Here is a 27925-nt window from a genome sequence, read left to right as displayed (position 1 = left end):
TAGTCAAGTAAAGGCATACTAGTGACACTCTGTTTGTCTATGTATTCACACATGTATTATGTTTCCGGTTAATACAATTCTAGCATGAATAATAAACATTTATCATGATATAAGGAAATAAATAATAACTTTATTATTGCCTCTAGGGCATATTTCCTTCAGTCTCCCACTTGCACTAGAGTCAATAATCTAGTTCACATCGACATGTGATTTAACATCAATAATTCACATCACCATGTGATTAACACCCATAGTTCACATCGTCATGTGACCAACACCCAAAGGGTTTACTAGAGTCAATAATCTAGTTCACATTGCTATGTGATTAACACCCAAAGAGTACTAAGGTGTGATCATGTTTTGCCTGTGAGAGAAGTTTAGTCAATGGGTCTACCATATTCAGATCCGTATGTATTTTGCAAATATCTATGTCAACAATGCTCTGCACGGAGCTACTCTAGCTAATTGCTCCAACTTTCAATATGCAACCAGATTGAGACTTAGAATCATCTGGATCAGTGTCAAAGTTTGTATCGACGTAACCCTTTACGACGAACCTTTTGTCACCTCCATAATCGAGAAACATATCCTTATTCCACTAAGGATAATTTTGACCGCTGTCCCGTGATCTACTCCTAGATCACTATTGTACTCCCTTGCAAAAGTAGTGTAGGGTATACAATAGGTCTGGTACACAACATGACATACATTATAGAACCTATGGCCAAGGCATAGGGAATGACTTTCATTCTCATTCTATTTTCTGCCGTGGTCGGGCTTTGAGTCTTACTCAACTTCACACCTTGTAACACAGGCAAGAATTCTTTCTTTGACTGTTCCATTTTGAACTACTTCAAAATCTTGTCAAGGTATGTACTCATTGAAAAAACTTATCAAGCGTCTTGATCTATCTCTATAGATCTTGATGCTCAATATGTAAGCAGCTTCACCGAGGTTTTCTTTGAAAAAAATCTTTTCAGACACTCCTTTATGCTTTGCAGAATAATTCTACATTATTTTCGATCAACAATATGTCATACACATATACTTATCAGAAATGCTGTAGTGCTCCCACTCACTTTCTTGTAAATGCAGGCTTCACCGCAAGTCTGTATAAAACTATATGCTTTGATCAACTTATCAAAGCGTATATTCCAAATCCGAGATGCTTGCACCAGTCCACAGATGGATCGCTGAAGCTTGCATATTTTGTTAACACTTTTAGGATTGACAAAACCTTCTGGTTGCATCATATACAACTCTTCTTTAAGAAATCCATTAAGGAATGCAGCTTTGTTTATCCATTTGCCAGATTTCATAAAATGCGGCAATTGATAACATGATTCGGACAGGCTTAAGCATAGATACGAGTGATAAACTCTTATCGTAGTCAACACCTTGAACTTGTCGAAAACCTTTTGCGACAATTCTAGCTTTGTAGATAGTAACACTACTATCAGCGTCCGTCTTCCTCTTGAAGATCCATTTAATTTCAATGACTTGCCGAACATCGGGCAAGTCAACCAAAGTCCATACTTTGTTCTCATACATGGATCTCATCTCAGATTTCATGGCCTTAAGCCATTTCGCGGAATCTGGGCTCATCATCGCTTCCTCATAGTTCGTAGGCTCGTCATGGTCAAGTAACATGACCTCCAGAACTGGATTACCGTACCACTCTGGTGCGGATATCACTCTGGTTTTACCTACGAGGTTCGGTAGTAACTTGATCTGAAGTTACATGATCATCATCATTAGCTTCCTCACTAATCGGTCTAGTAGTCACAGGAACAGATTTCTATGATGAACTACTTTCCAACAAGGGAGCAGGTACAGTTACCTCATCAAGTTCTACTTTCCTCCCACTCACTTCTTTCGAGAGAAATTCCTTCTCTAGAAAGGATCCATTCAAAGCAACGAATATCTTGCCTTCGGATCTGTGATAGAAGGTGTACCCAACATTTTCTTTTTGGTATCCTATGAAGACGCACTTCTCCAATTTGGGTTTGAGCTTATCAGGTTGAAACTTTTTTCACATAAGCATTGCAGCCCCAAACTTTAAGAAACGACAACTTTGGTTTCTTGCCAAACCATAGTTCATAAGGCGTCGTCTCAACGGATTTTGATGGTGCCCTATTTAACGTGAATGCAGCTGTCTCTAATGCATAACCCCACAATGATAGTGGTAGATCGGTCAGAGACATCATAAATCGCACCATATCTAATAAAGTACGGTTATGACGTTCGGACACACCATTACATTGTGGTGTTCCAGGTGGCGTGAGTAGTGAAACTATTTCACATTGTTTTTAACTGAAGGCCAAACTCGTAACTCAAATACTCTTCTCTACGATCAGATCGTAGAAACTTTATTTTCTTGTTACGATGATTTTTCACTTCACTCTGAAATTCTTTGAACTTTTCAAATGTTTCAGACTTATGTTTCATCAAGTAGATATACTCATATCTGCTCAAATCATCTGTGAAGATCAGAAAATAATGATACCTGTCGCGAGCCTCAATATTCACCGGACCACATACATCAGTATGTATGATTTCCAACAAATCTGTTACTCGCTCCATTGTTCCGAAGAACAGAGTCTTAGTCATCTTGCCCATGAGGCATGGTTCGCAAGCATCAACTGATTCATAATCAAGTGATTCCAAAAGCCCATCAGCATGAAGTTTCTTCATGCGCTTTACATCGATATGACCTAAACGGCAGTGCCACAAATAAGTTGCACTATCATTATCAACTCTGCATCTTTTGGCTTCAACATTATGAATATGTGTATCACTACTATCGAGATTCATCAAAAATAGACCACTCTTCAAGGGTGCATGACCATAAAAGACATTACTCATATAAATAGAACAACCATTATTCTCTGATTTAAATGAATAACCATCTCGGATATAATGTTCATGCTCAACGCTGGCACCAAATAACAATTATTTTAGGTCTAATACTAATCCCGAAGGTAGATGTAGAGGTAGCATGCCGACCGCGATCACATCGACTTTGGAACCATTTCCCAAGCGCATCGTCACCTCGTCCTTTGCCAGTGTTCGCTTAATCCGTAGTCCCTGTTTCGAGTGGCAAATATTAGCAACAGAACCAGTATCAAATACCCAGGTGCTACTGCGAGCTCTAGTAAGGTACACATCAATAACATGTATATTACATATACCTTTGTTCACCTTGCCATCCTTCTTATCCGCCAAATACTTGGGGTAGTTCCGCTTCCAGTGACCAGTCCCTTTGCAGTAGAAGCACTTAGTCTCAGGCTTAGGACCAGACTTGGGCTTCTTCACTTGAGCAGCAACTTGCTTGCTGTTCTTCTTGAAGTTCCCCTTCTTCCCTCTGCCATTTTCTTGAAACTAGTGGTCTTGTCTACCATCAACACTTGATGTTTTTCTCGATTTCCACCTTCATTGATTTCAGCATCACGAAGAGCTTGGGAATCGTTTCTGTTATCCCTTGCATATTATAGTTCATCAGAAGTTCTACTAACTTGGTGATGGCGACTAGAGAATTTTGTCAATCACTATTTTATCTGGAAGATTAACTCCCACTTGATTCAAGTAATTGTAGTACCCGGACAATCTGAGCACATGCTCACTAGTTGAGTGATTCTCCTCCATCTTTTAGCCATAGAACTTGTTGGAAACTTCATATCTCTCAACTCGGGTATTTGCTTGAAATATTAACTTCAACTCCTGGAACATCTCATATGGTCCATGACGTTCAAAACGTCTTCGAAGTCCCGATTCTAAGCCGTTAAGCATGGTGCCTAAACTATCAAGTAGTCATCATATTGAGCTAGCCAAACGTTCATAACGTCTGCATCTGCTCCTGCAATAGGTCTGTCACCTAGCGGTGCATCAAGGACATAATTTTTCTGTGTAGAAATGAGGATAAACCTCAGATCACAGATCCAATCCGCATCATTGCTACTAACATCTTTCAACACAATTTTCTCTAGGAACATATCAAAATAAACACAGGGAAGCAACAACGCGAGCTATTGATCTACAACATGATTTGCAAAATACTACCAGGACTAAGTTCATGATAAATTTAAGTTCAATTTAATCATATTACTTAAGAACTCCCACTTAGATAGACATCCCTCTAATCTTCTAAGTGACCACGTGATCCAAATCAACTAAACCATAACCGATCATCACGTGAAATGGAGTAGTTTTCAATGGTGAACATCGCTTTGTTGATCACATCTACTATATGATTCACGCTCGACCTTTCGGTCTCAGTGTTCCGAGGCCATATCTGCATATGCTAGGCTCGTCAAGTTTAACCTAAGTATTCTGCATGTGCAAAACTGGCTTGCACCCGTTGTAGATGGACGCAGAGCTTATCACACCCGATCATCACGTGGTGTCTGGGCACGACGAACTTTGGCAATGGTGCATACTCAGTGAGAACACTTTTTATCTTGAAATTTAGTGAGAGATCATCTTATAATGCTACCGTCAATCAAAGCAAGATAAGATGCATAAAAGATAAACATCACATGCAATCAATATAAGTGATATGATATGGCCATTATCATCTTGTGCTTGTGATCTCCATCTCCAAAGCACCGTCATGATCACCATTGTCACCGGCGCGACACCTTGATCTCCATCGTAGCATTGTTGTCGTCTCGCCAATCTTATGCTTCTACGACTATCGCTATCGCTTAGTGATAAAGTAAAGCATTACAGGGCGATTGCATTGCATACAATAAAGCGACAACCATAGGGCTCCTGCCAGTTGCCGATAACTTGGTTACAAAACATGATCATCTCATACAATAAAATTTAGCATCATGCCTTGACCATATCACATCACAACATGCCCTGCAAAAACAAGTTAGACGTCCTCTACTTTGTTTGTTGCAAATTTTACGTGGCTGCTACGGGCTTAAGCAAGAACCAATCTTACCTACGCATCAAAACCACAACGATAGTTTGTCAAGTTGGTGTTGTTTTAACCTTCGCAAGGACCGGGCGTAGCCACACTCGATTCAACTAAAGTTGGAGAAACTGACACCCGCCAGCCACCTGTGTGCAAAGCACAGTGGTAGAACCAGTCTCGCGTAAGCGTACGCGTAATATCGGTCCGGGCCGCTTCATCCAACAATACCGCTGAACCAAAGTATGACATGCTGGTAAGCAGTATGACTTATATCGCCCACAACTCACTTGTGTTCTACTCGTGCATATAACATCAAACCATAAAACTTCGGCTCCGATGCCACTGTTGGGGAACGTAGTAATTTCAAAAAAATTCCTACGCACACGCAAGATCATGGTGATGCATAGCAACGAGGGGAGAGTGTGATCTACGTACCCTTGTAGATTGACAGCGGAAGTGTTGACGCAACATAGAGGAAGTAGTCGTACGTCTTCCCGGTCCAACCGATCCAAGCATCGTTACTCCGGCACCTCCGAGTTCTTGGCACACGTTCAGCTCGATGACGCTCCCCGGGCTCCGATCTAGCAAAGCTTCGGGGAGGAGTTCCGTCAACACGACGGCATGGTGACGATCTTGATGTTCAACCATCGCAGGGCTTCGCCTAAGCACCGCTACAATATGACCGAGGTGGAATATGGTGGAGGGGGGCACCGCACACGGCTAAGGAACGATCACGAAGATCAACTTATGTGTTCTAGGGTGCCCCCTGCCCCCGTATATAAAGGAGCCAAGGGGAGGGGGCGGCCGGCCAAGGAGGGCGCGCCAAGGGGGAGTCCTACTCCCACCGGGAGTAGGACTCCCTTCTTTCCTAGTTGGAGAAGGAGAAGTGGGAAAGAGGAGGAAGAGGGAAAGGAAAGGGGGGGGCGCCGCCCCCCTCTCCTTTTCCTATTCAGACTAGGGATGGGAGGCGCGCGCGGACACCTCTTGCCTCCTTTCCTCTTCTCCCTTAGGGCCCATGTAGGCCCAATAACCCCCGGGGGGGTTCCGGTAACCCCCCGGTACTCCGGTAAAATCCCGATTTCACCCGGAACGATTCCGATATCCAAATATAGGCTTCCAATATATCGATCTTTATGTCTCGACCATTTCGAGACTCCTCGTCATGTCCATGATCACATCCGGGACTCCGAACAAGCTTCGGTACATCAAAATACATAAACTCATAATGAAACTGTCATCGTAACGTTAAGCGTGCGGACCCTACGGTTCGAGAACAATGTAGACATGACCGAGACACGTCTCCGGTCAATAACCAATAGCGGAACCTGGACGCTCATATTGGTTCCTACATATTCTACGAAGATCTTTATCGGTCAGACCGCATAACAACCTACGTTGTTCCCTTTGTCATTGGTATGTTACTTGCCCGAGATTCGATCGTCAGTATCTCAATACCTAGTTCAATCTCGTTATCGGCAAGTCTCTTTACTTGTTTTGTAATACATCATCTCACAACTAACTCATTAGTTGCAATGCTTGCAAGGCTTATGTGATGTGCATTACCGAGAGGGCCCAGAGATACCTCTCGACAATCGGAGTGACAAATCCTAATCTCGAAATACGCCAACCCAACATGTACCTTTGGAGACACCTGTAGAGCACCTTTATAATCACCCAGTTACGTTGTGACGTTTGGTAGCACACAAAGTGTTCTTCCGGCAAACGGGAGTTGCATAATCTCATAGTCATAGGAACATGTATAAGTCATGAAGAAAGCAATAGCAACATACTAAACGATCGGGTGCTAGCTAATGGAATGGTTCATGTCAATCAGATCATTCACCTAATGATGTGATCCCGTTAATCAAATAACAACTCTTTGTCCATGGTTAGGATACATAACCATCTTTGATTAACGAGCTAGTCAAGTAAAGGCATACTAGTGACACTCTGTTTGTCTATGTATTCACACATGTATTATGTTTCCGGTTAATGCAATTCTAGCATGAATAATAAACATTTATCATGATATAAGGAAATAAATAATAACTTTATTATTGCCTCTAGGGCATATTTCCTTCAGTCTCCCACTTGCACTAGAGTCAATAATCTAGTTCACATCGACATGTGATTTAACATCAATAATTCACATCACCATGTGATTAACACCCATAGTTCACATCGTCATGTGACCAACACCCAAAGGGTTTACTAGAGTCAATAATCTAGTTCACATTGCTATGTGATTAACACCCAAAGAGTACTAAGGTGTGATCATGTTTTGCCTGTGAGAGAAGTTTAGTCAACGGGTCTACCATATTCAGATCTGTATGTATTTTGCAAATATCTATGTCAACAATGCTCTGCACGGAGCTACTCTACCTAATTGCTCCCACTTTCAATATGCATCCAGATTGAGACTTAGAATCATCTGGATCAGTGTCAAAGTTTGTATCGACGTAACCCTTTATGACGAACCTTTTGTCACCTCCATAATCGAGAAACATATCCTTATTCCACTAAGGATAATTTTGACCGCTGTCCCGTGATCTACTCCTAGATCACTATTGTACTCCCTTGCGAAAAGTAGTGTAGGGTATACAATAGGTCTGGTACACAGCATGGCATACATTATAGAACCTATGGCCAAGGCATAGGGAATGACTTTCATTCTCATTCTATTTTCTGCCGTGGTCGGGCTTTGAGTCTTACTCAACTTCACGCCTTGTAACACAGGCAAGAATTCTTTCTTTGACTGTTCCATTTTGAAATACTTCAAAATCTTGTCAAGGTATGTACTCATTGAAAAAACTTATCAAGCGTCTTGATCTATCTCTATAGATCTTGATGCTCAATATGAAGCAGCTTCACCGAGGTTTTCTTTGAAAAAAATCCTTTCAAACACTCCTTTATGCTTTGCAGAATAATTCTACATTATTTTCGATCAACAATATGTCATACACATATACTTATCAGAAATGCTGTAGTGCTTCCACTCACTTTCTTGTAAATGCAGGCTTCACCGCAAGTCTGTATAAAACTATATGCTTTGATCAACTTATCAAAGCGTATATTCCAAATCCGAGATGCTTGCACCAGTCCACAGATGGATCGCTGGAGCTTGCATATTTTGTTAACACTTTTAGGATTGACAAAACCTTCTGGTTGCATCATATATAACTCTTCTTTAAGAAATCCATTAAGGAATGCAGCTTTGTTTATCCATTTGCCAGATTTCATAAAATGCGGCAATTGATAACATGATTCAGACAGACTTAAGCATAGATACGAGTGATAAACTCTTATCGTAGTCAATACCTTGAACTTGTCGAAAACCTTTTGCGACAATTCTAGCTTTGTAGATAGTAACACTACTATCAGCGTCCGTCTTCCTTTTGAAGATCCATTTAATTTCAATGACTTGCCGAACATCGGGCAAGTCAACCAAAGTCCATACTTTGTTCTCATACATGGATCTCATCTCAGATTTCATGGCCTTAAGCCATTTCGCGGAATCTGGGCTCATCATCCTTCCTCATAGTTCATAGGCTCGTCATGGTCAAGTAACATGACCTCATGAACTGGATTACCGTACCACTCTGGTGCGGATATCACTCTGGTTTTACCTACGAGGTTCGGTAGTAACTTGATCTGAAGTTACATGATCATCATCATTAGCTTCCTCACTAATCGGTCTAGTAGTCATAGGAATAGATTTCTATGATGAACTACTTTCCAATAAGGGAGCAGGTACAGTTACCTCATCAAGTTCTACTTTCCTCCCACTCACTTCTTTCGAGAGAAATTCCTTCTCTAGAAAGGATCCATTCAAAGCAACGAATATCTTGCCTTCGGATCTGTGATAGAAGGTGTACCCAACATTTTCTTTTTGGTATCCTATGAAGACGCACTTCTCCGATTTGGGTTTGAGCTTATCAGGTTGAAACTTTTTTCACATAAGCATTGCAGCCCCAAACTTTAAGAAACGACAACTTTGGTTTCTTGCCAAACCATAGTTCATAAGGCGTCGTCTCAACGGATTTTGATGGTGCCCTATTTAACGTGAATGCAGCTGTCTCTAATGCATAACTCCACAATGATAGTGGTAGATCGGTCAGAGACATCATAAATCGCACCATATCTAATAAAGTACGGTTATGACGTTCGGACACACCATTACATTGTGGTGTTCCAGGTGGCGTGAGTAGTGAAACTATTTCACATTGTTTTTAACTGAAGGCCAAACTCGTAACTCAAATACTCTTCTCTACGATCAGATCGTAGAAACTTTATTTTCTTGTTACGATGATTTTTCACTTCACTCTGAAATTCTTTGAACTTTTCAAATGTTTCAGACTTATGTTTCATCAAGTAGATACGCTCATATCTGCTCAAATCATCTGTGAAGATCAGAAAATAATGATACCTGTCGCGAGCCTCAATATTCACCGGACCACATACATCAGTATGTATGATTTCCAACAAATCTGTTACTCGCTCCATTGTTCCGAAGAACAGAGCCTTAGTCATCTTGCCCATGAGGCATGGTTCGCAAGCATCAACTGATTCATAATCAAGTGATTCCAAAAGCCCATCAGCATGAAGTTTCTTCATGCGCTTTACATCGATATGACCTAAACGGCAGTGCCACAAATAAGTTGCACTATCATTATCAACTCTGCATCTTTTGGCTTCAACATTATGAATATGTGTATCACTACTATCGAGATTCATCAAAAATAGACCACTCTTCAAGGGTGCATGACCATAAAAGACATTACTCATATAAATAGAACAACCATTATTCTCTGATTTAAATGAATAACCATCTCGGATATAATGTTCATGCTCAACACTGGCACCAAATAACAATTATTTTAGGTCTAATACTAATCCCGAAGGTAGATGTAGAGGTAGCGTGCCGACCGCGATCACATCGACTTTGGAACCATTTCCCAAGCGCATCGTCACCTCGTCCTTTGCCAGTGTTCGCTTAATCCGTAGTCCCTGTTTCGAGTTGCAAATATTAGCAATAGAACCAGTATCAAATACCCAGGTGCTACTGCGAGCTCTAGTAAGGTACACATCAATAACATGTATATTACATATACCTTTGTTCACCTTGCCATCCTTCTTATCCGCCAAATACTTGGGGTAGTTCCACTTCCAGTGACCAGTCCCTTTGCAGTAGAAGCACTTAGTCTCAGGCTTAGGACTAGACTTGGGCTTCTTCACTTGAGCAGCAACTTGCTTGCTGTTCTTCTTGAAGTTCCCCTTCTTCCCTCTGCCATTTTCTTGAAACTAGTGGTCTTGTCTACCATCAACACTTGATGTTTTTCTCGATTTCTACCTTCGTTGATTTCAGCATCACGAAGAGCTTGGGAATCGTTTCTGTTATCCCTTGCATATTATAGTTCATCAGAAGTTCTACTAACTTGGTGATGGCGACTAGAGAATTTTGTCAATCACTATTTTATCTGGAAGATTAACTCCCACTTGATTCAAGTAATTGTACTACCCAGACAATCTGAGCACATGCTCACTAGTTGAGCGATTCTCCTCCATCTTTTAGCCATAGAACTTGTTGGAAACTTCATATGTCTCAACTCGGGTATTTGCTTGAAATATTAACTTCAACTCCTGGAACATCTCATATGGTCCATGACGTTCAAAACGTCTTCGAAGTCCCGATTCTAAGCCGTTAAGCATGGTGCACTAAACTATCAAGTAGTCATCATATTGAGCTAGCCAAGCGTTCATAACGTCTGCATCTGCTCCTGCAATAGGTCTGTCACCTAGCGGTGCATCAAGGACATAATTTTTCTGTGTAGCAATGATGATAAACCTCAGATCACAGATCCAATCCGCATTATTGCTACTAACATCTTTCAACACAATTTTCTCTAGGAACATATCAAAATAAACACAGAGAAGCAACAACGCGAGCTATTGATCTACAACATGATTTGCAAAATACTACCAGGACTAAGTTCATGATAAATTTAAGTTCAATTTAATCATATTACTTAAGAACTCCCACTTAGATAGACATCCCTCTAATCTTCTAAGTGATCACGTGATCCAAATCAACTAAACCATAACCAATCATCACGTGAAATGGAGTAGTTTTCAATGGTGAACATCGCTATGTTGATCACATCTACTATATGATTCACGCTCGACCTTTCGGTCTCAGTGTTCCGAGGCCATATCTGCATATGCTAGGCTCGTCAAGTTTAACCTGAGTATTCTGCGTGTGCAAAACTGGCTTGCACCCGTTGTAGATGGACGTAGAGCTTATCACACCCGATCATCACATGGTGTCTGGGCACGACGAACTTTGGCAACGGTGCATACTCAGGGAGAACACTTTTTATCTTGAAATTTAGTGAGAGATCATCTTATAATGCTACCGTCAATCAAAGCAAGATAAGATGCATAAAAGATAAACATCACATGCAATCAATATAAGTGATATGATATGGCCATCATCATCTAGTGCTTGTGATCTCCATCTCCGAAGCACCGTCATGATCACCATCGTCACCGGCGCGACACCTTGATCTCCATCGTAGCATCGTTGTCGTCTCGCCAATCTTATGCTTCTACGACTATCGCTACAGCTTAGTGATAAAGTAAAGCATTACAGGGCGATTGCATTGCATACAATAAAGCGACAACCATATGGCTCCTGCCAGTTGCCGATAACTTGGTTACAAAACATGATCATCTCATACAATAAAATTTAGCATCATGCCTTGACCATATCACATCACAACATGCCCTGCAAAAACAAGTTAGACGTCCTCTACTTTGTTTGTTGCAAGTTTTACGTGGCTGTTACGGGATTAAGCAAGAACCAATCTTACCTACGCATCAAAACCACAACGATAGTTTGTCAAGTTGGTGTTGTTTTAACCTTCGCAAGGACCGGGCGTAGCCACACTCGGTTCAACAAAAGTTGGAGAAACTGACACCCGCCAGCCACCTGTGTGCAAAGCACACCGGTAGAACCAGTCTCGCGTAAGCGTACGCGTAATGTCGGTCCGGGCCGCTTCATCCAACAATATCGCTGAACCAAAGTATGACATGCTGGTAAGCAGTATGACTTATATCGCCCACAACTCACTTGTGTTCTACTCGTGCATATAACATCAAACCATAAAACTTAGGCTCCGATGCCACTGTTGGGGAACGTAGTAATTTCAAAAAATTTCCTACGCACACGCAAGATCATGGTGATGCATAGCAACGAGGGGAGAGTGTGATCTACGTACCCTTGTAGACCGACAGTGGAAGTGTTGACGCAACGTAGAGGAAGTAGTCGTACGTCTTCCCGGTCCAACCGATCCAAGCACCGTTACTCCGGCACCTCCGAGTTTTTGGCACACGTTCAGCTCGATGACGCTCCCCGGGCTCCGATCCAGTAAAGCTTCGGGGAGGAGTTCCGTCAGCACGACGACGTGGTGACGATCTTGATGTTCAACCATCGCAGGGCTTCGCCTAAGCACCGCTACAATATGACCGAGGTGGAATATGGTGGAGGGGGGCACCGCACACGGCTAAGAAACGATCACGAAGATCAACTTATGTGTTCTAGGGTGCCCCCTGCCCCCGTATATAAAGGAGCCAAGGGGAGGGGGCGGCCGGCCAAGGAGGGCGCGCCAAGGGGGAGTCCTACTCCCACCGGGAGTAGGACTCCCTTCTTTCCTAGTTGGAGAAGGAGAAGTGGGAAAGAGGATGAAGAGGGAAAGGAAAGGGGGGGGGGGCGCCGCCCCCCTCTCCTTGTCCTATTCAGACTAGGGAGGGGAGGGGCGCGCGGCCACCTCTTGCCTCCTTTCCTCTTCTCCCTTAGGGCCCATGTAGGCCCAATAATCCCCGGGGGGGTTCCGGTAACCCCCGGTACTCCGGTAAAATCCTGATTTCACCCGGAACGATTCCGACATCCAAATATAGGCTTCCAATATATCGATCTTTATGTCTTGACCATTTCGAGACTCCTCGTCATGTCCATGATCACATTCGGGACTCCGAACAAGCTTCGGTACATCAAAATACATAAACTCATAATGAAACTGTCATCGTAACGTTAAGCGTGCGGACCCTACGGTTCGAGAACAATGTAGACATGACCGAGACACGTCTCCGGTCAATAACCAATAGCGGAACCTGGATGCTCATATTGGTTCCTACATATTCTACGAAGATCTTTATCGGCCAGACCGCATAACAACATACGTTGTTCCCTTTGTCATCGGTATGTTACTTGCCCGAGATTCGATCATCGGTATCTCAATACCTAGTTTAATCTCGTTACCGGCAAGTCTCTTTACTCGTTTCGTAATACATCATCTCACAACTAACTCATTAGTTGCAATGCTTGCAAGGCTTATGTGATGTGCATTACCGAGAGGGCCCAGAGATACCTCTCCGACAATCGGAGTGACAAATCCTAATCTCGAAATACGCCAACCCAACATGTACCTTTGGAGACACCTGTAGAACACCTTTATAATCACCCAGTTATGTTGTGACGTTTGGTAGCACACAAAGTGTTCTTCCGGCAAACGGGAGTTGCATAATCTCATAGTCATAGGAACATGTATAAGTCATGAAGAAAGCAATAGCAACATACTAAACGATCGGGTGCTAAGCTAATGGAATGGGTCATGTCAATCAGATCATTCACCTAATGATGTGATCCCGTTAATCAAATAACAACTCTTTGTCCATGGTTAGGAAACATAACCATCTTTGATTAACGAGCTAGTCAAGTAAAGGCATACTAGTGACACTTTGTTTGTCTATGTATTCACACATGTATTATGTTTCCGGTTAATACAATTCTAGCATGAATAATAAACATTTATCATGATATAAGGAAATAAATAATAACTTTATTATTGCCTCTAGGGCATATTTCCTTCAGTCTCCCACTTGCACTAGAGTCAATAATCTAGTTCACATCGACATGTGATTTAACATCAATAATTCACATCACCATGTGATTAACACCCATAGTTCACATCGTCATGTGACCAACACCCAAAGGGTTTACTAGAGTCAATAATCTAGTTCACATTGCTATGTGATTAACACCCAAAGAGTACTAAGGTGTGATCATGTTTTGCCTGTGAGAGAAGTTTAGTCAACGGGTCTACCATATTCAGATCCGTATGTATTTTGCAAATATCTATGTCAACAATGCTCTGCACGGAGCTACTCTAGCTAATTGCTCCCACTTTCAATATGCATCCAGATTGAGACTTAGAATCATCTAGATCAGTGTCAAAGTTTGTATCGACGTAACCCTTTACGACGAACCTTTTGTCACCTCCATAATCGAGAAACATATCCTTATTCCACTAAGGATAATTTTGACCGCTGTCCAGTGATCTACTCCTAGATCACTATTGTACTCCCTTGCCAAAAGTAGTGTAGGGTATACAATAGGTCTGGTACACAACATGGCATACATTATAGAACCTATGGCCAAGGCATAGGGAATGACTTTCATTCTCATTCTATTTTCTGCCGTGGTCGGGCTTTGAGTCTTACTCAACTTCACACCTTGTAACACAGGCAAGAATTCTTTCTTTGACTGTTCCATTTTGAACTACTTCAAAATCTTGTCAAGGTATGTACTCATTGAAAAAACTTATCAAGCGTCTTGATCTATCTCTATAGATCTTGATGCTCAATATGTAAGCAGCTTCACCGAGGTTTTCTTTGAAAAAAATCCTTTCAAACACTCCTTTATGCTTTGCAGAATAATTCTACATTATTTTCGATGAACAATATGTCATACACATATACTTATCAGAAATGCTGTAGTGCTCCCACTCACTTTCTTGTAAATGCAGGCTTCACCGCAAGTCTGTATAAAACTATATGCTTTGATCAACTTATCAAAGCGTATATTCCAAATCCGAGATGCTTGCACCAGTCCACAGATGGATCGCTAGAGCTTGCATATTTTGTTAACACTTTTAGGATTGACAAAACCTTCTGGTTGCATCATATACAACTCTTCTTTAAGAAATTCATTAAGGAATGCAGCTTTGTTTATCCATTTGCCAGATTTCATAAAATGTGGCAATTGATAACATGATTCGGACAGACTTAAGCATAGATACGAGTGATAAACTCTTATCGTAGTCAACACCTTGAAGTTATCGAAAACCTTTTGCGACAATTCTAGCTTTGTAGATAGTAACACTACTATCAGCGTCCGTCTTCCTCTTGAATATCCATTTAATTTCAATGACTTGCCGAACATCGGGCAAGTCAACCAAAGTCCATACTTTGTTCTCATACATGGACCTCATCTCAGATTTCATGGCCTTAAGCCATTTCGTGGAATCTGGGCTCATCATCGCTTCCTCATAGTTCGTAGGCTCGTCATGGTCAAGTAACATGACCTCCAGAACTGGATTACCGTACCACTTTGGTGCGGATATCACTCTGGTTTTACCTATGAGGTTCGGTAGTAACTTGATCTGAAGTTACATGATCATCATCATTAGCTTCCTCACTAATCGGTCTAGTAGTCACAGGAACAGATTTCTGTGATGAACTACTTTCCAATAAGGGAGCAAGTACAGTTACCTCATCAAGTTCTACTTTCCTCCCACTCACTTCTTTCGAGAGAAATTCCTTCTCTAGAAAGGATCCATTCAAAGCAACGAATATCTTGCCTTCGGATCTGTGATAGAAGGTGTACCCAACATTTTCTTTTTGGTATCCTATGAAGACGCACTTCTCCGATTTGGGTTTGAGCTTATCAGGTTGAAACTTTTTTCACATAAGCATTGCAGCCCCAAACTTTAAGAAACGACAACTTTGGTTTCTTGCCAAACCATAGTTCATAAGGCGTCGTCTCAACGGATTTTGATGGTGCCCTATTTAACGTGAATGCAGCTGTCTCTAATGCATAACCCCACAACGATAGTGGTAGATCGGTCAGAGACATCATAAATCGCACCATATCTAATAAAGTACGGTTATGACGTTCGGACACACCATTACATTGTGGTGTTCCAGGTGGCGTGAGTAGTGAAACTATTTCACATTGTTTTTAACTGAAGGCCAAACTCGTAACTCAAATACTCTTCTCTACGATCAGATCGTAGAAACTTTATTTTCTTGTTACGATGATTTTTCACTTCATTCTTTTGAACTTTTCAAATGTTTCAGACTTATGTTTCATCAAGTAGATATACTCATATCTTCTCAAATCATCTGTGAAGATCAGAAAATAATGATACCTGTCGCGAGCCTCAATATTCATCGGACCACATCATCAGTATGTATGATTTCCAACAAATCTGTTACTCGCTCCATTGTTCCGAAGAACAGAGTCTTAGTCATCTTACCCATGAGGCATGGTTCGCAAGCATCAACTGATTCATAATCAAGTGATTCCAAAAGCCCATCAGCATGGAGTTTCTTCATGCGCTTTACATCGATATGACCTAAACGGCAGTGCCACAAATAAGTTGGGGAACCAGTCTCGCGTAAGCGTACGCGTAATGTCGGTCCGGGCCGCTTCATCCAACAATACCGCCGAACCAAAGTATGACATGCTGGTAAGCAGTATGACTTATATCGCCCACAACTCACTTGTGTTCTACTCGTGCATATAACATCAAACCATAAAACTTAGGCTCGGATGCCACTGTTGGGGAACGTAGTAATTTCAAAAAATTTCCTACGCACACGCAAGATCATGGTGATGCATAGAGACGAGGGGAGAATGTGATCTACGTACCCTTGTAGATCGACAGTGGAAGTGTTGACGCAACGTAGAGGAAGTAGTCGCACGTCTTCCCGGTCCAACCGATCCAAGCACCGTTACTCCGACACCTCCGAGTTCTTGGCACACGTTCAACTCGATGACACTCCCCGGGCTTCGATCCAGCGAAGCTTCGGGGAGGAGTTCCGTCAGCACGACGGCGTGGTGATGATCTTGATGTTCAACCGTCGCAGGGCTTCGCCTAAGCACCGCTACAATATGACCGAGGTGGAATATGGTGGAGGGGGGCACCGCACACGGCTAAGGAACGATCACGAAGATCAACTTATGTGTTCTATGGTTCCCCCTGCCCCCGTATATAAAGGATCCAAGGGGAGGGGCCGGCCGGCCAAGGAGGGCGCGCAAAGGGGGAGTCCTACTCCCACCGGGAGTAGGACTCCCTTCTTTCCTAGTTGGAGAAGGAGAAGTGGGAAAGAGGAGGAAGAGGGAAAGGGAAGGGGGGGCACCGCCCCCTCTCCTTGTCCTATTCGGACTAGGAAGGGGAGGGGGGCGCGGCCACCTCTTGCCTCCTTTCCTCTTCTCCCTTAGGGCCCATGTAGGCCCAATAACCCCCCCCCCCCCCCGGTACTCCGATAAAATCCCGATTTCACCCGGAACGATTCCGATATCCAAATATAGGCTTCCAATATATCGATCTTTATGTCTCGACCATTTTGAGACTCCTCATCATGTCCATGATCACATCTGGGACTCCGAACAAGCTTCAGAACATCAAAATACATAAACTCATAATGGAACTATCATCGTAACGTTAAGCGTGCGGACCCTACGGTTCGAGAACAATGTAGACATGACCGAGACACGTCTCCGGTCAATAACCAATAGCGGAACCTGGATGCTCATATTGGTTCCTACATATTCTACGAAGATCTTTATCGGCCAGACCGCATAACAACATACGTTGTTCCCTTTGTCATCGGTATGTTACTTGCCCGAGATTCGATCATCGGTATCTCAATACCTAGTTTAATCTCGTTACCGGCAAGTCTCTTTACTCGTTTCGTAATACATCATCTCACAACTAACTCATTAGTTGCAATGCTTGCAAGGCTTATGTGATGTGCATTACCGAGAGGGCCCAGAGATACCTCTCCGACAATCGGAGTGACAAATCCTAATCTCGAAATACGCCAACCCAACATGTACCTTTGGAGACACCTGTAGAACACCTTTATAATCACCCAGTTACGTTGTGACGTTTGGTAGCACACAAAGTGTTCTTTCGGCAAACGGGAGTTGCATAATCTCATAGTCATAGGAACATGTATAAGTCATGAAGAAAGCAATAGCAACATGCTAAACAATCGGGTGCTAAGCTAATGGAATGGGTCATGTTAATCAGATCATTCACCTAATGATGTGATCCCGTTAATCAAATAACAACTCTTTGTCCATGGTTAGGAAACATAACTATCTTTGATTAACGAGCTAGTCAAGTAAAGGCATACTAGTGACACTCTGTTTGTCTATGTATTCACACATGTATTATGTTTCCGGTTAATACAATTCTAGCATGAATAATAAACATTTATCATGATATAAGGAAATAAATAATAACTTTATTATTGCCTCTACGGCATATTTCCTTCAGTCATCAACATAGAGAAGAAGAAGAGTCCGACCACGAGGAGAAAGGTGAATAAACAATGCTGGATCATGAGCACTTGCTGAAAAACCAGCAGCAGTGATCACAGAGGCAAAGCGCTCAAACCAGGCGCGGGGGGCTTGCTTAAGGCCATAGAGAGAGCGACGAAGACGACATACCATGCCATCAGGAACAAAATACCCAGGTGGTGGCTGCATGTACACCTCCTCACGCAGCTCACCATTAAGAAAGGCATTCTTAACATCAAGCTGAGATATAGACCAGTGGCGTGCAGAGGCAACGGCAAGAAGTGTACGAACAGTGGTCATATGGGCCACAGGAGCAAAAGTCTCGTCATAATCACGACCGTGCTCCTGCTGAAAACCACGAGCCACAAGACGAGCTTTGTGACGCTCAAGAGAACCATCGGAGCGAGTCTTAACCTTGTAGACCCACTTACAAGTGATTGGACGGACTCCGGGAGGAAGAGAAACAAGATCCCAGGTACCAGTGCGTTCAAGAGCAGCAATCTCCTCTGCCATCGCAAACTGCCATTCAGGATGAACAACAGCCTGACGGTAAGAAGTCGGCTCAAGAACAGCAGCACCAGCGGTGGGAAATCCAAAGCGATCAACAGGCGGACGAGGACGAGAACGCAAGCCATAAGTAGGCTGAGAGGAAGATGACGACTCGTCCACAGAGGCATCGACTGGTCGTGGACGACGAGTGTAATGCTGAGGAAAAGATGGAATAATAGAAGGAGGAATCGTCAAGGTAGAATCGGGGGGTGGCGACGAAGAAGTCACCGGAGATGAAGGTGTAGAATCCGGTGACATGCTGGGAGAGGAGACCGGGGAGGAAGTCACCGGAGATGAAGGTGGAGAACCCGGTGACATGCTAGGCGAGGAGACCGGGGAGGATGGTGGCTGCAAATCAACTAGAGGTGGAGAAGGAGAGGAAGTGGAACGGAGAGGTACAGGCTCGACGGGGGTGATAGGTGAGTCAGGAAAAGTGAGGAAAGAGATATCCTACACTAAAAAAGTCGAGGAAGATGGGCGTGGGTAGAAGGGACGTGACTCATCAAAAGTCACGTCTCGAGAGATACGCATCCGACGACCGATAGGATCCCAACAACGATAGCCCTTATGCTCATCACTGTAGCCTAAGAAGACACACTCAACAGACTGAGCGGTCAGTTTGGTGCGTTCGCGAGGGGCAAGAAGAACATAGCAAACACAACCAAACGAGCAAAGCATCGACTAATCGGGAGAACGATCAAAAAGTCGCTCGAAAGGAACACCACCCTGTAGAGCAGCGGAAGGCTGTATATTGATAAGATAGGTGGATGTGGAGACGGCCTCAGCCCAAAAATGAGGCAGGAGCCGTCTCAAGAAGATGTCGATGCTTTTGCTCAGCCTCACCATTCTGAGCATGAGCACCAGGACAAGGGAATTGAGAGAGAGTCCCTTGCTCAGCAAGAACACCACGCAACATCTTAGAGATATACTCGCCAGCGGAGTCAGCACGAAAAACACGAATGGGTGAAGAGAACTGAGTATGAACCATGGCAGCAAAATGCTTATAAATAGACAACACCTCAGAACGAGAAGTCATGAAATAAAGCCATGTGTAACGAGAGAAATCATCTATGAAAATAATATAGTATTTATGACCACCTTTCGAAGCGAAAGGGGCCGGACCCCATACATCAGAATGTACTAAATCGAAAGGACGCTTGGACACCGACTCACTATGTGAATATGGTAACTGAATCTGCTTGCCAAGACGACAACCCTGACACTCTAAAGAGACATCTCCTGAGACAGACCCCAGAAGACCTCGACGAACTAAAGAAGACAACCGAGAACGACACAGATGACCAAGTTGATGATGCCACTGCTGGAAGGAACCAGTAATGGAGGCGACAGAAGCGGAAGAACTGGCAATGGTGGTGGCAGCGGAAGGAACATGAAGCCAGTCCAACTCCCAAAGACCCTGAGAATCACGGCGGCGAGGGCCAGCCCCAACCAGAGTGTGCGTGCGATGGTCCTGGACAGAACAAGAGTCAACGTCAAGGATGACGCGACAACCAGAATCAGTAAGTTGACCAGCAGAAAACAGATTCATGGTAAGTCGAGGAACATGAGCAACATCAGGAATAGAATAAGAAGGAGTGGTAAGATTGCATCTACTAGCAACAGAAAGTGGAGTACCATCAGCAGTGAAGACATGAACAGGAGAATCCAGTGATCGAAGAGAGGACAAAGTGGAAGAATGAGAAGACATATGAAAAGAAGCTCCAGAGTCCAGAACCCATGGGGATGTACCTGACTGTGTAGAGGGTGATTGCTCAGTGCGGGAAGCATCAGTCACAGAACCAGCAGTACCTGTCGAGGAAGAACCTGAAGCCTCGAGCAGACGCTTAAGTCTCAGAATATCCTGGTCAGTCAAAGCAATGGCTGAAGCTGTCGAGGTAGATGACGAAGTCCCTGAAGATGATGATTGCGCCTTGCGCAGGTGTTTCTTCTTCGTGTAGCACTGAGACTCAAGATGACCATCATTGTTGCAATAGTCGCAATGTGGACGGGGCGACCTGAGCCTCCAGAAGGAGTGGGCAAGAGCGGCGGAGCACTCGAGCGAGAAGGGGTCGGTGCAGCAGGTGGCGTAGGAGCACGAGTAGCGAGCATAGAGGGAACCTCCAGCAAACCAGCACCACGTAAGCGAGTCTCCTCAGCACGAATCTCAGAAAGCGCCTCCATGAGAGAAATACGGCCACGAGCAAACAACTGAGCACGCCGGGGCTCAAACTCCTTACGGAGCCGAGACAGGAACTCATAGACGCGATGAAACTCCAAATTGGCCTAGACAGCCTGGCAACAGGGGCAGGTACGACAACCAGCACTGCGGAGAGAATCAAGCTGGCGCCAGATAGCAGAACTCTGTGCATAGAAGTCATCAACAGTAGAGTCACCCTGCTGAAGAGCATGCTCCTGACGGACCACAGAAAGGTATAAGGCATCACCAGAGGGCTGATAGCGCTCACGAAGACGGGTCCACATCTCAAAGACAGTAGGAAGACCCAGAAATTCAGAAGCAAACTGAGGCAGAACACTAGCAGTGAGAACAGCTGCAGCACGAGCATCATCATCAAGCCACTGGGTGTAAACAGACAGAGCACCATGATACATCTGAAGAGCCTCCTCATAAGCCAAAACCCTATCATCATAAGCACGATCAGCAGCCTCATCAGCAAGCTTAGCCGCATCCTTGGCGGCCTGATTAGCATCCGTAGGAAGAACCGATGGAGTTGGCGGAGTAGGGGCCACCGGAGGAACTGGACGTGGCGGACAGCAGACCTCGCCAGAAAGAACACCCCAAAGACGGATGCCACACATGTGAATGCGCATGAAGCCAGTGAACTCAGTGTAGTTAGTACCATCGAAGATCACCGGACAGCGAGGGACAACAACATAGCCCGATGCAGCAGACATTTTTTTAGGCAGAGATCAGCGGGAGCAGGAGATCAGGGCCCCGTCGCTTAGGGCCGGCTGGGAACGAGACTGCAGCCTTGTCGAAGCGGTCGTCCGGGAAGTAGATCGTGGAGCCCTCGAACCCCTCAAACTGCGCCACCTCGATGGATCTGGAGCGCTCGGCCGGAAGTAGATCGATGGAAAGCGGTCGTACGGGAGCTGCTGACGGGATCGATGGATCTGGAGCAGCCTTGTCCACCGTCGGCTCGGGGCGCGGGGATGAAGCGGTCGTCCGGAAGGTGATCGCTCGGGATCGCTCGGGCGGACCTGCTGACGGGAGCTGCGACGGCCCAAGAGCAGGGTTGACCTGCGGTGGTGAAGGCACCGGAGAGCAGCGCCGGCCAAGAGACGAACGGCGGCGGCTGCGTGGACGGGAGATTGGATCGAGAGCACGAGTTGCGCGTGCTAAAAAGAAACCCTAAGGCTCTAATACCATGTTAGGAATATGCAACTTGTATTCCCATGAGGCCATAGGCCGATATATATACATGTACAGGTGTGGAACATATGCAGGAAACCCTTTATACAATGGGATAAATACAAAGGTGTACATGACTTATATTATAACTCTAACAGAAGCAAGCATCATACTATAAAAAGATAAATATGATTAGACAAGACCTACTCACAATGCTACCTGCCTGATCCAGTGGAACATTCAGTTCCGAGTCCGTTAAAAAGCATGACACTCTTTCAGTAAAATTGAAAAGCATGCAAGAATCAGATATATTGTGTATCAATTTTTAAAAGATTCAAGTAAATGGGATGCAAGAGTAAGGATTCCGTCTTATTATGAACAGGAAGAGCATACAAGTAACTTACATTTGTCTCTACACACTCATCTTTGTTTCTATTCATCCCTCATTTTGGCCAGGCATGTTAAGACAGTACAGACTTTATTTGGGTGACAGTAACGGCATTCAGTTAGATAGTTGCAACTGGCTTGTATCTCACCTCGAATAATTCATTGTATTTAGAAACATTCTCCCTTTTCTGTCATTTTCTACTCTCAGTTTGGCTCACATTATAAAGATATACAGTGCTACATTGCAAAATAAAGCAACAGCTATTTGATAATAGTTAAACTTAACGGAGGGGGCATCTTGTCTTGCTATTAAAAGAGAAATGTGCTAAGCAAGCTATTGCTAGTAATATCCTAGAGAAACTGGCAAGGCTATTACGGTATACGGTTACAACTGAATGAACCTCCCATTTGAAGTGGAATTTTCATACCAGCAGTTGGAATGTCTACAATGTTAAGCATGCGCCATCAGATAGTTTAGTATATATATTCTCTGTCATTATTCAAACTCGAAACAGCTGAACCGTGATCTGTGCAAATTTGAACCTGCATCTTATTCTTTTTCTTCTTGTAAGAGACCGCGTGATCAGAACACAACTCTTGGTATGATTTGCGTTCAATGTTAGAAGTAGTATATGTCAGCACGTGCAATTCCTCAGTATAAACAGTTAATGCAGGATAGCTCCATATAGCTCGGTATGTGCAGGTATGATTTATTTAAGTCGTCCACTATGTGCAGCATTCAGTTCTGCAACATTTGAAGCACGCAAGCACCGTATACTTGCATATAGAAAGATAGAGCTGCAAGTAAAAGGAGATGGTAAAATATAGACTTCATTTCATTATGAACAGGAGGAGAATACATATCAGTAACTTTATCTGCCTACATCTGCATGGCTCTTCTCCTCTCCTTTCTGCCTCATTTTCCTCAGGCTCATGTTAATACACTACAACACACAGTACTTTTATTTGGATGGCACCCTATAGTGCTTGAGGTGCAGCCAGTGTTTGAACGGACAGGTTAATGATTTGGATCTGATTAATGATCATGGAAAGTTAGACATAATAGACTTAGAGCTTCTACTGCATGACCCACGGATCCATCCAAGCTGCCCTTTCTCATTGTCATAAATTATCATCTGATCCTGCATTGTGATGTCTACAGAATAGAAGATCAACTGCAATTATTACAAGATCCCAGATATCCTAATTTTAGAAACTGGGTACTGTGTGTATGAATTTATACCTCCAATTATGTTGAATGTCTGTTTAGCAGCCGTACCATCAAGGATACCTAAGCACACATTCCCATATTTCTGGCACAAAAAAGACGAGAACATTTTAGCTTTCATTTTTTCAGTAAAATGTTTGGTAAAATTACTGTAAGTTGGGTTATCGAACGCTTACAGTGACAATGAGGTAGTTTTCCGGAGGGATCTCCATGACAGAATTCTTGCCAAAGCTCAAGAACAGTGACTTGAAATCGTTCTTGACTTCTGACACAGATTTGAATACCTTCTGCCCTTTCCAGCAAAGAGGCAGACTGACATCTGAGACTTCTTTAAGTGACTTGCTGAGACCAGCTTTGAGCTACAAGACAAGTATCCGATTGATTAACTGTTTCTTTCTTCAAATTCATGGCAGTTAAAATGAACTGTGTTTGAAATCTACCGCAGAAACAGTTGCTTGGTATGGTTGGGCCGCAAAGTAGGTGTAGGTACTACCGCTGTCAAATACCACCTCCATTGGCTTCACCCCTAGCGAGCGTCGGTCGAAGTACAGTGTTCCTGAGCCAGGTGAGTAGTAATTCCTGAAAATAAAATATTGTATAACGTGTGAAGCCAAAAGGTCTTACTGAAACCTTATACAGTTTACAAAACTTTCTGTTGACACGGAATGCAAATCCTATATAAGGTACAGGCATTCAGTTCAGGTGGTCTGAGTTCCCAGCAAAAAAGAGAGAGTCTGAGCTAACATGTTTTAAGACGCTAAAGTTTTTACCCTTTTTCTGAATTATTATTGTAGTTTATTGATATTAATATGAAATACACTGCTCAATGATAGACTGAAAACATTCAACAGGGTTGCAATCAACTGTACACGAGCATTATCACTGAGTTGTCATGTGAAGTTGATGATTTTTTTTACCCTCCTGTAGCTACAAAGCACAAAAAGATAAGGATAGCTTCCAAATTTATTAATTTTTACGTTGTCATGTTGTTTCAGCAATAGGGCCATTTTATTAGGTCCATGCCATGTCACTGGTGATCAAGAAATCAACCAAATACCAATGTAGCCTAATTCTTAGACTAAAATAAATCCATGATTTGCAATTGGCAACACATTTTATCAAAATGTTAAGAACAATGCATTCTTACCCATATGTGGTACGAGCCATGGGAACCCAAGTTACACGCGAGGTGGGTACGATATCATCCCCGAAGAAGAGGAAGCCTCCTCCATTCGTGCTGAAGCAATGGCCAAGAACATTCTTGGTAATCCCTTGCTGCTTGAGCTGCGAGAGCAGGCTAACTGATCCTTTCCCAAGCGCAAGCAAGCCGTCCGTCGCCGCCTGCACTGCGCCATTCTTTCCCACTTGCTGATCATATCCACAGCTGAAAAGAGAAGCAATAAAACATCAAGAACGGAACTAAAACACCAATAACGAGGCAATGTAACATAAATTGGCATATATTATTACCCAAAGGTGAGGTTGGCACGGACAGTGGATGAATTCCTCAGGGACAGTGTGAAGTTGTCAGCGATGAGCACGCCGAGTGAAGTTGCCTTGTCCGTGTACTTGATCTGGTAATCACATTGCTGTGGTACGGCGCATTTCTTGTTAGGGCTCAAACTAGTGCAGAGCGAAGCTGCACAGGGAACAATCTTGTTCTTTGTTGGCTTGTACCATGGGTGTGGCACCTACAACAACAATCAGGAAGAAAATCAATCACAAAACCTTGTGGAATGGAAAAAAAAAACAAGGCCTGCATTCCACATCAAATCTGGGACTAGAATTAAGCCAGTAGTGGATTAGGATAATCAGTGACTTTGATGCAAACCAAGCAAGAAAATATCACAATATTATTATGTTTTGACGGAAAAGATCACAATCTTAACACAGAAGAGAGACCAATTCTTGAACTAAATCTAGTGGCAGAAAGAAAAGCTATGAACTTGAATACTGGAGTTGAATTCTCCGTGCAACTCAAGCAATTAGGTACGTAAGATATAACATTGAGGTGTAGTGCACCTTGTTGCAGCTTTGGCAGGGGGCGTCGCATTGCAGCCAGCTGAGGTCGCTGCCGGTGTCGACGTCCAGGAAGTAAGGCTTGGCCGGGTCCCCAATATTCATGGTGACATGATAATGCCTGCAGAAACGGCACAGAAAATTTCTGAACAAACAAATCCTGAAAGAACTGATGAGAAAATAAACAGAGGATGCAAACAGAAAACAGTTCAGTGGATCCCTATCTTCAGAACAAAAAGTAAATAAATAGATAGACAGAAAAAAGTCAGTTCATGGAGCAAAAGTCAAAGAGGATTCTTGGACTTTGTGCCGGCTACTTGGACGGGATTAACATCAACGCCGGCAGAGCCACGCAGACGACGATCGACGACTCTGCATTCGTCAGAAACCAACCAACCAAAGCTGCAAATAAACCCCAAAGATCTGCGTATCTGTTCTGCGCGCACAGAACAGAACCCGGGGATATCCTGAGAACCAACCCAATCTGATCAGGGCAGGGGGGAGGAGACCGCGTACCCGATGGGATAGACGGCACCCTGGAGCTGGAACACGGCGGTGGACGAGGACGACGGGGACTTCCCCGGCGTCGCCGCGCGTGCTGGGCTGGGCGCGAACGGGAGCAGGAGGAGGAGGAGTGCGAGGAAGGCGGCCGGGGACCACCTGGCGGCCGCCATGGCGGGAGGGGAGGGAAGAAGGTGGCGGCGGCGGACGGACGGATCGCTCGAGGGTGGAGCAGTCAGCAGTGTGAACAGCTGTCGCGCTAGTTTTTTGGTTGGAAGCGGAAACGCGGACCGCGAGGGGGTATTTATAGTGGGCGGAAGGAGAACGCGCTCCATGCCTCCGTCGAACCTTCTGCCCGGTTACTCATTTATCTCTCTCTTGTTTTTAATTTTATTTATTTATTGGCTAGAAAAAGGGAGATTCTTTTTTCAGGAATGTTAACAATATGATATCAGAGTTTTAGGCATGGCAAATACGTTTTTCCTGGAAATTTATATTGCCGCGCAGATGGCAAATTTAGTTGATGAGCACGATAATTTTCTGGCAAAAAATAAAAAAAAATTGAACTGATGAGGATTTGCTATGCATCAACTAAACTTGCCATCCTCAGCTAACATAATTTATCATTAAAAAGATTCCAATTGTCATATCTAAAAATCTGACATTCGCTGGATATTCAATCTGCCTGAAAATTCAGGCAAACCCTACGCCGTATACATACAAAAATACACACACTGTGATTTATATTGAGTTTGACATACTTCCATTGTATACTAATTTGTTTTTACGTCAAACATGAAAATTTGTGTGTAAGATGCTAAAGGAGTAAAGGTACAGTATATATGTATTGGACTCTGGTTTTAATTCCGTGTGGACTAGTGGATAATTTTCCTTGCATTTTCTTCACCTAAAAATGGAGACCAACGACCAAAAGACTTTGAGCCGAGACTTGAGTTGCTATCATGTCGCGTAAACTAACACGGAGAGACGCCGTGTTAAGTAATCAGACCATCACTTGCTTGTAGCTTTCAGTCCTATTGATGGTCTGATGTCGTTTTCACTTCTCTTTTTAAATGGCCTTGGTGTGACTAAGAGGGACAAGCCTGTCTAAAATTTGCACAACATTTTCTAGGGTACAAGACGTTTATGCGCACCACACATCTGACTTTTTTTTTGAGAAACTTCCAATCTATTCATCTTTAATCATGATAGTACAAAAATTACAACGATGTCCGTGGATCACCTAGCGACGATGAACTAGGGTTTGAGAGGAGATATTGTTGTTGAAGATGTTGATGAAGATTGCCCTCCCAAAGATGAAAGGATTATTGGTGATGACGATGGCTTCGATTCCCCCTCCAAGAGGGAAGTTCCACCGGCGGAATCGCTCCGCCGAAGGGCAAAAGTGCTCCTGCCCAAGTTCCACCTCGAGACGGCGGCGCTTCATCCTGAAAGTCCTCTCCTTATTTATTTTTCTAGGTCAAAATGACCTATATACCAGAATATGGGCACCGGAGGTGG

General features: G+C 43.6%; 1 protein-coding gene across 1 annotated transcript; it reads right to left on the bottom strand.

Annotated features, from left to right (window-relative positions):
• Positions 1 to 23471: 23471 nt before the first annotated feature.
• Positions 23472 to 26666, bottom strand: LOC123086687 (aspartic proteinase Asp1). The gene is made up of 8 exons (XM_044508465.1): positions 26420 to 26666; positions 25907 to 26024; positions 25355 to 25575; positions 25032 to 25268; positions 24325 to 24463; positions 24061 to 24243; positions 23900 to 23969; positions 23472 to 23812 (listed from the first exon to the last, which is right to left on the bottom strand). Exons 1-8 carry the CDS (start codon positions 26575 to 26577, stop codon positions 23700 to 23702), a joined length of 1239 nt encoding a protein of 412 aa, XP_044364400.1. The 5' UTR covers positions 26578 to 26666; the 3' UTR covers positions 23472 to 23699.
• Positions 26667 to 27925: the final 1259 nt, after the last annotated feature.

Source organism: Triticum aestivum, chromosome 4A (assembly GCF_018294505.1).
Source record: "Triticum aestivum cultivar Chinese Spring chromosome 4A, IWGSC CS RefSeq v2.1, whole genome shotgun sequence".
In the NCBI taxonomy this organism is placed as follows: domain Eukaryota; kingdom Viridiplantae; phylum Streptophyta; class Magnoliopsida; order Poales; family Poaceae; genus Triticum; species Triticum aestivum.
The sequence above is the reverse complement of the archived record's forward strand: the minus strand, read 5'-3'. Positions and strand labels throughout refer to the sequence as shown.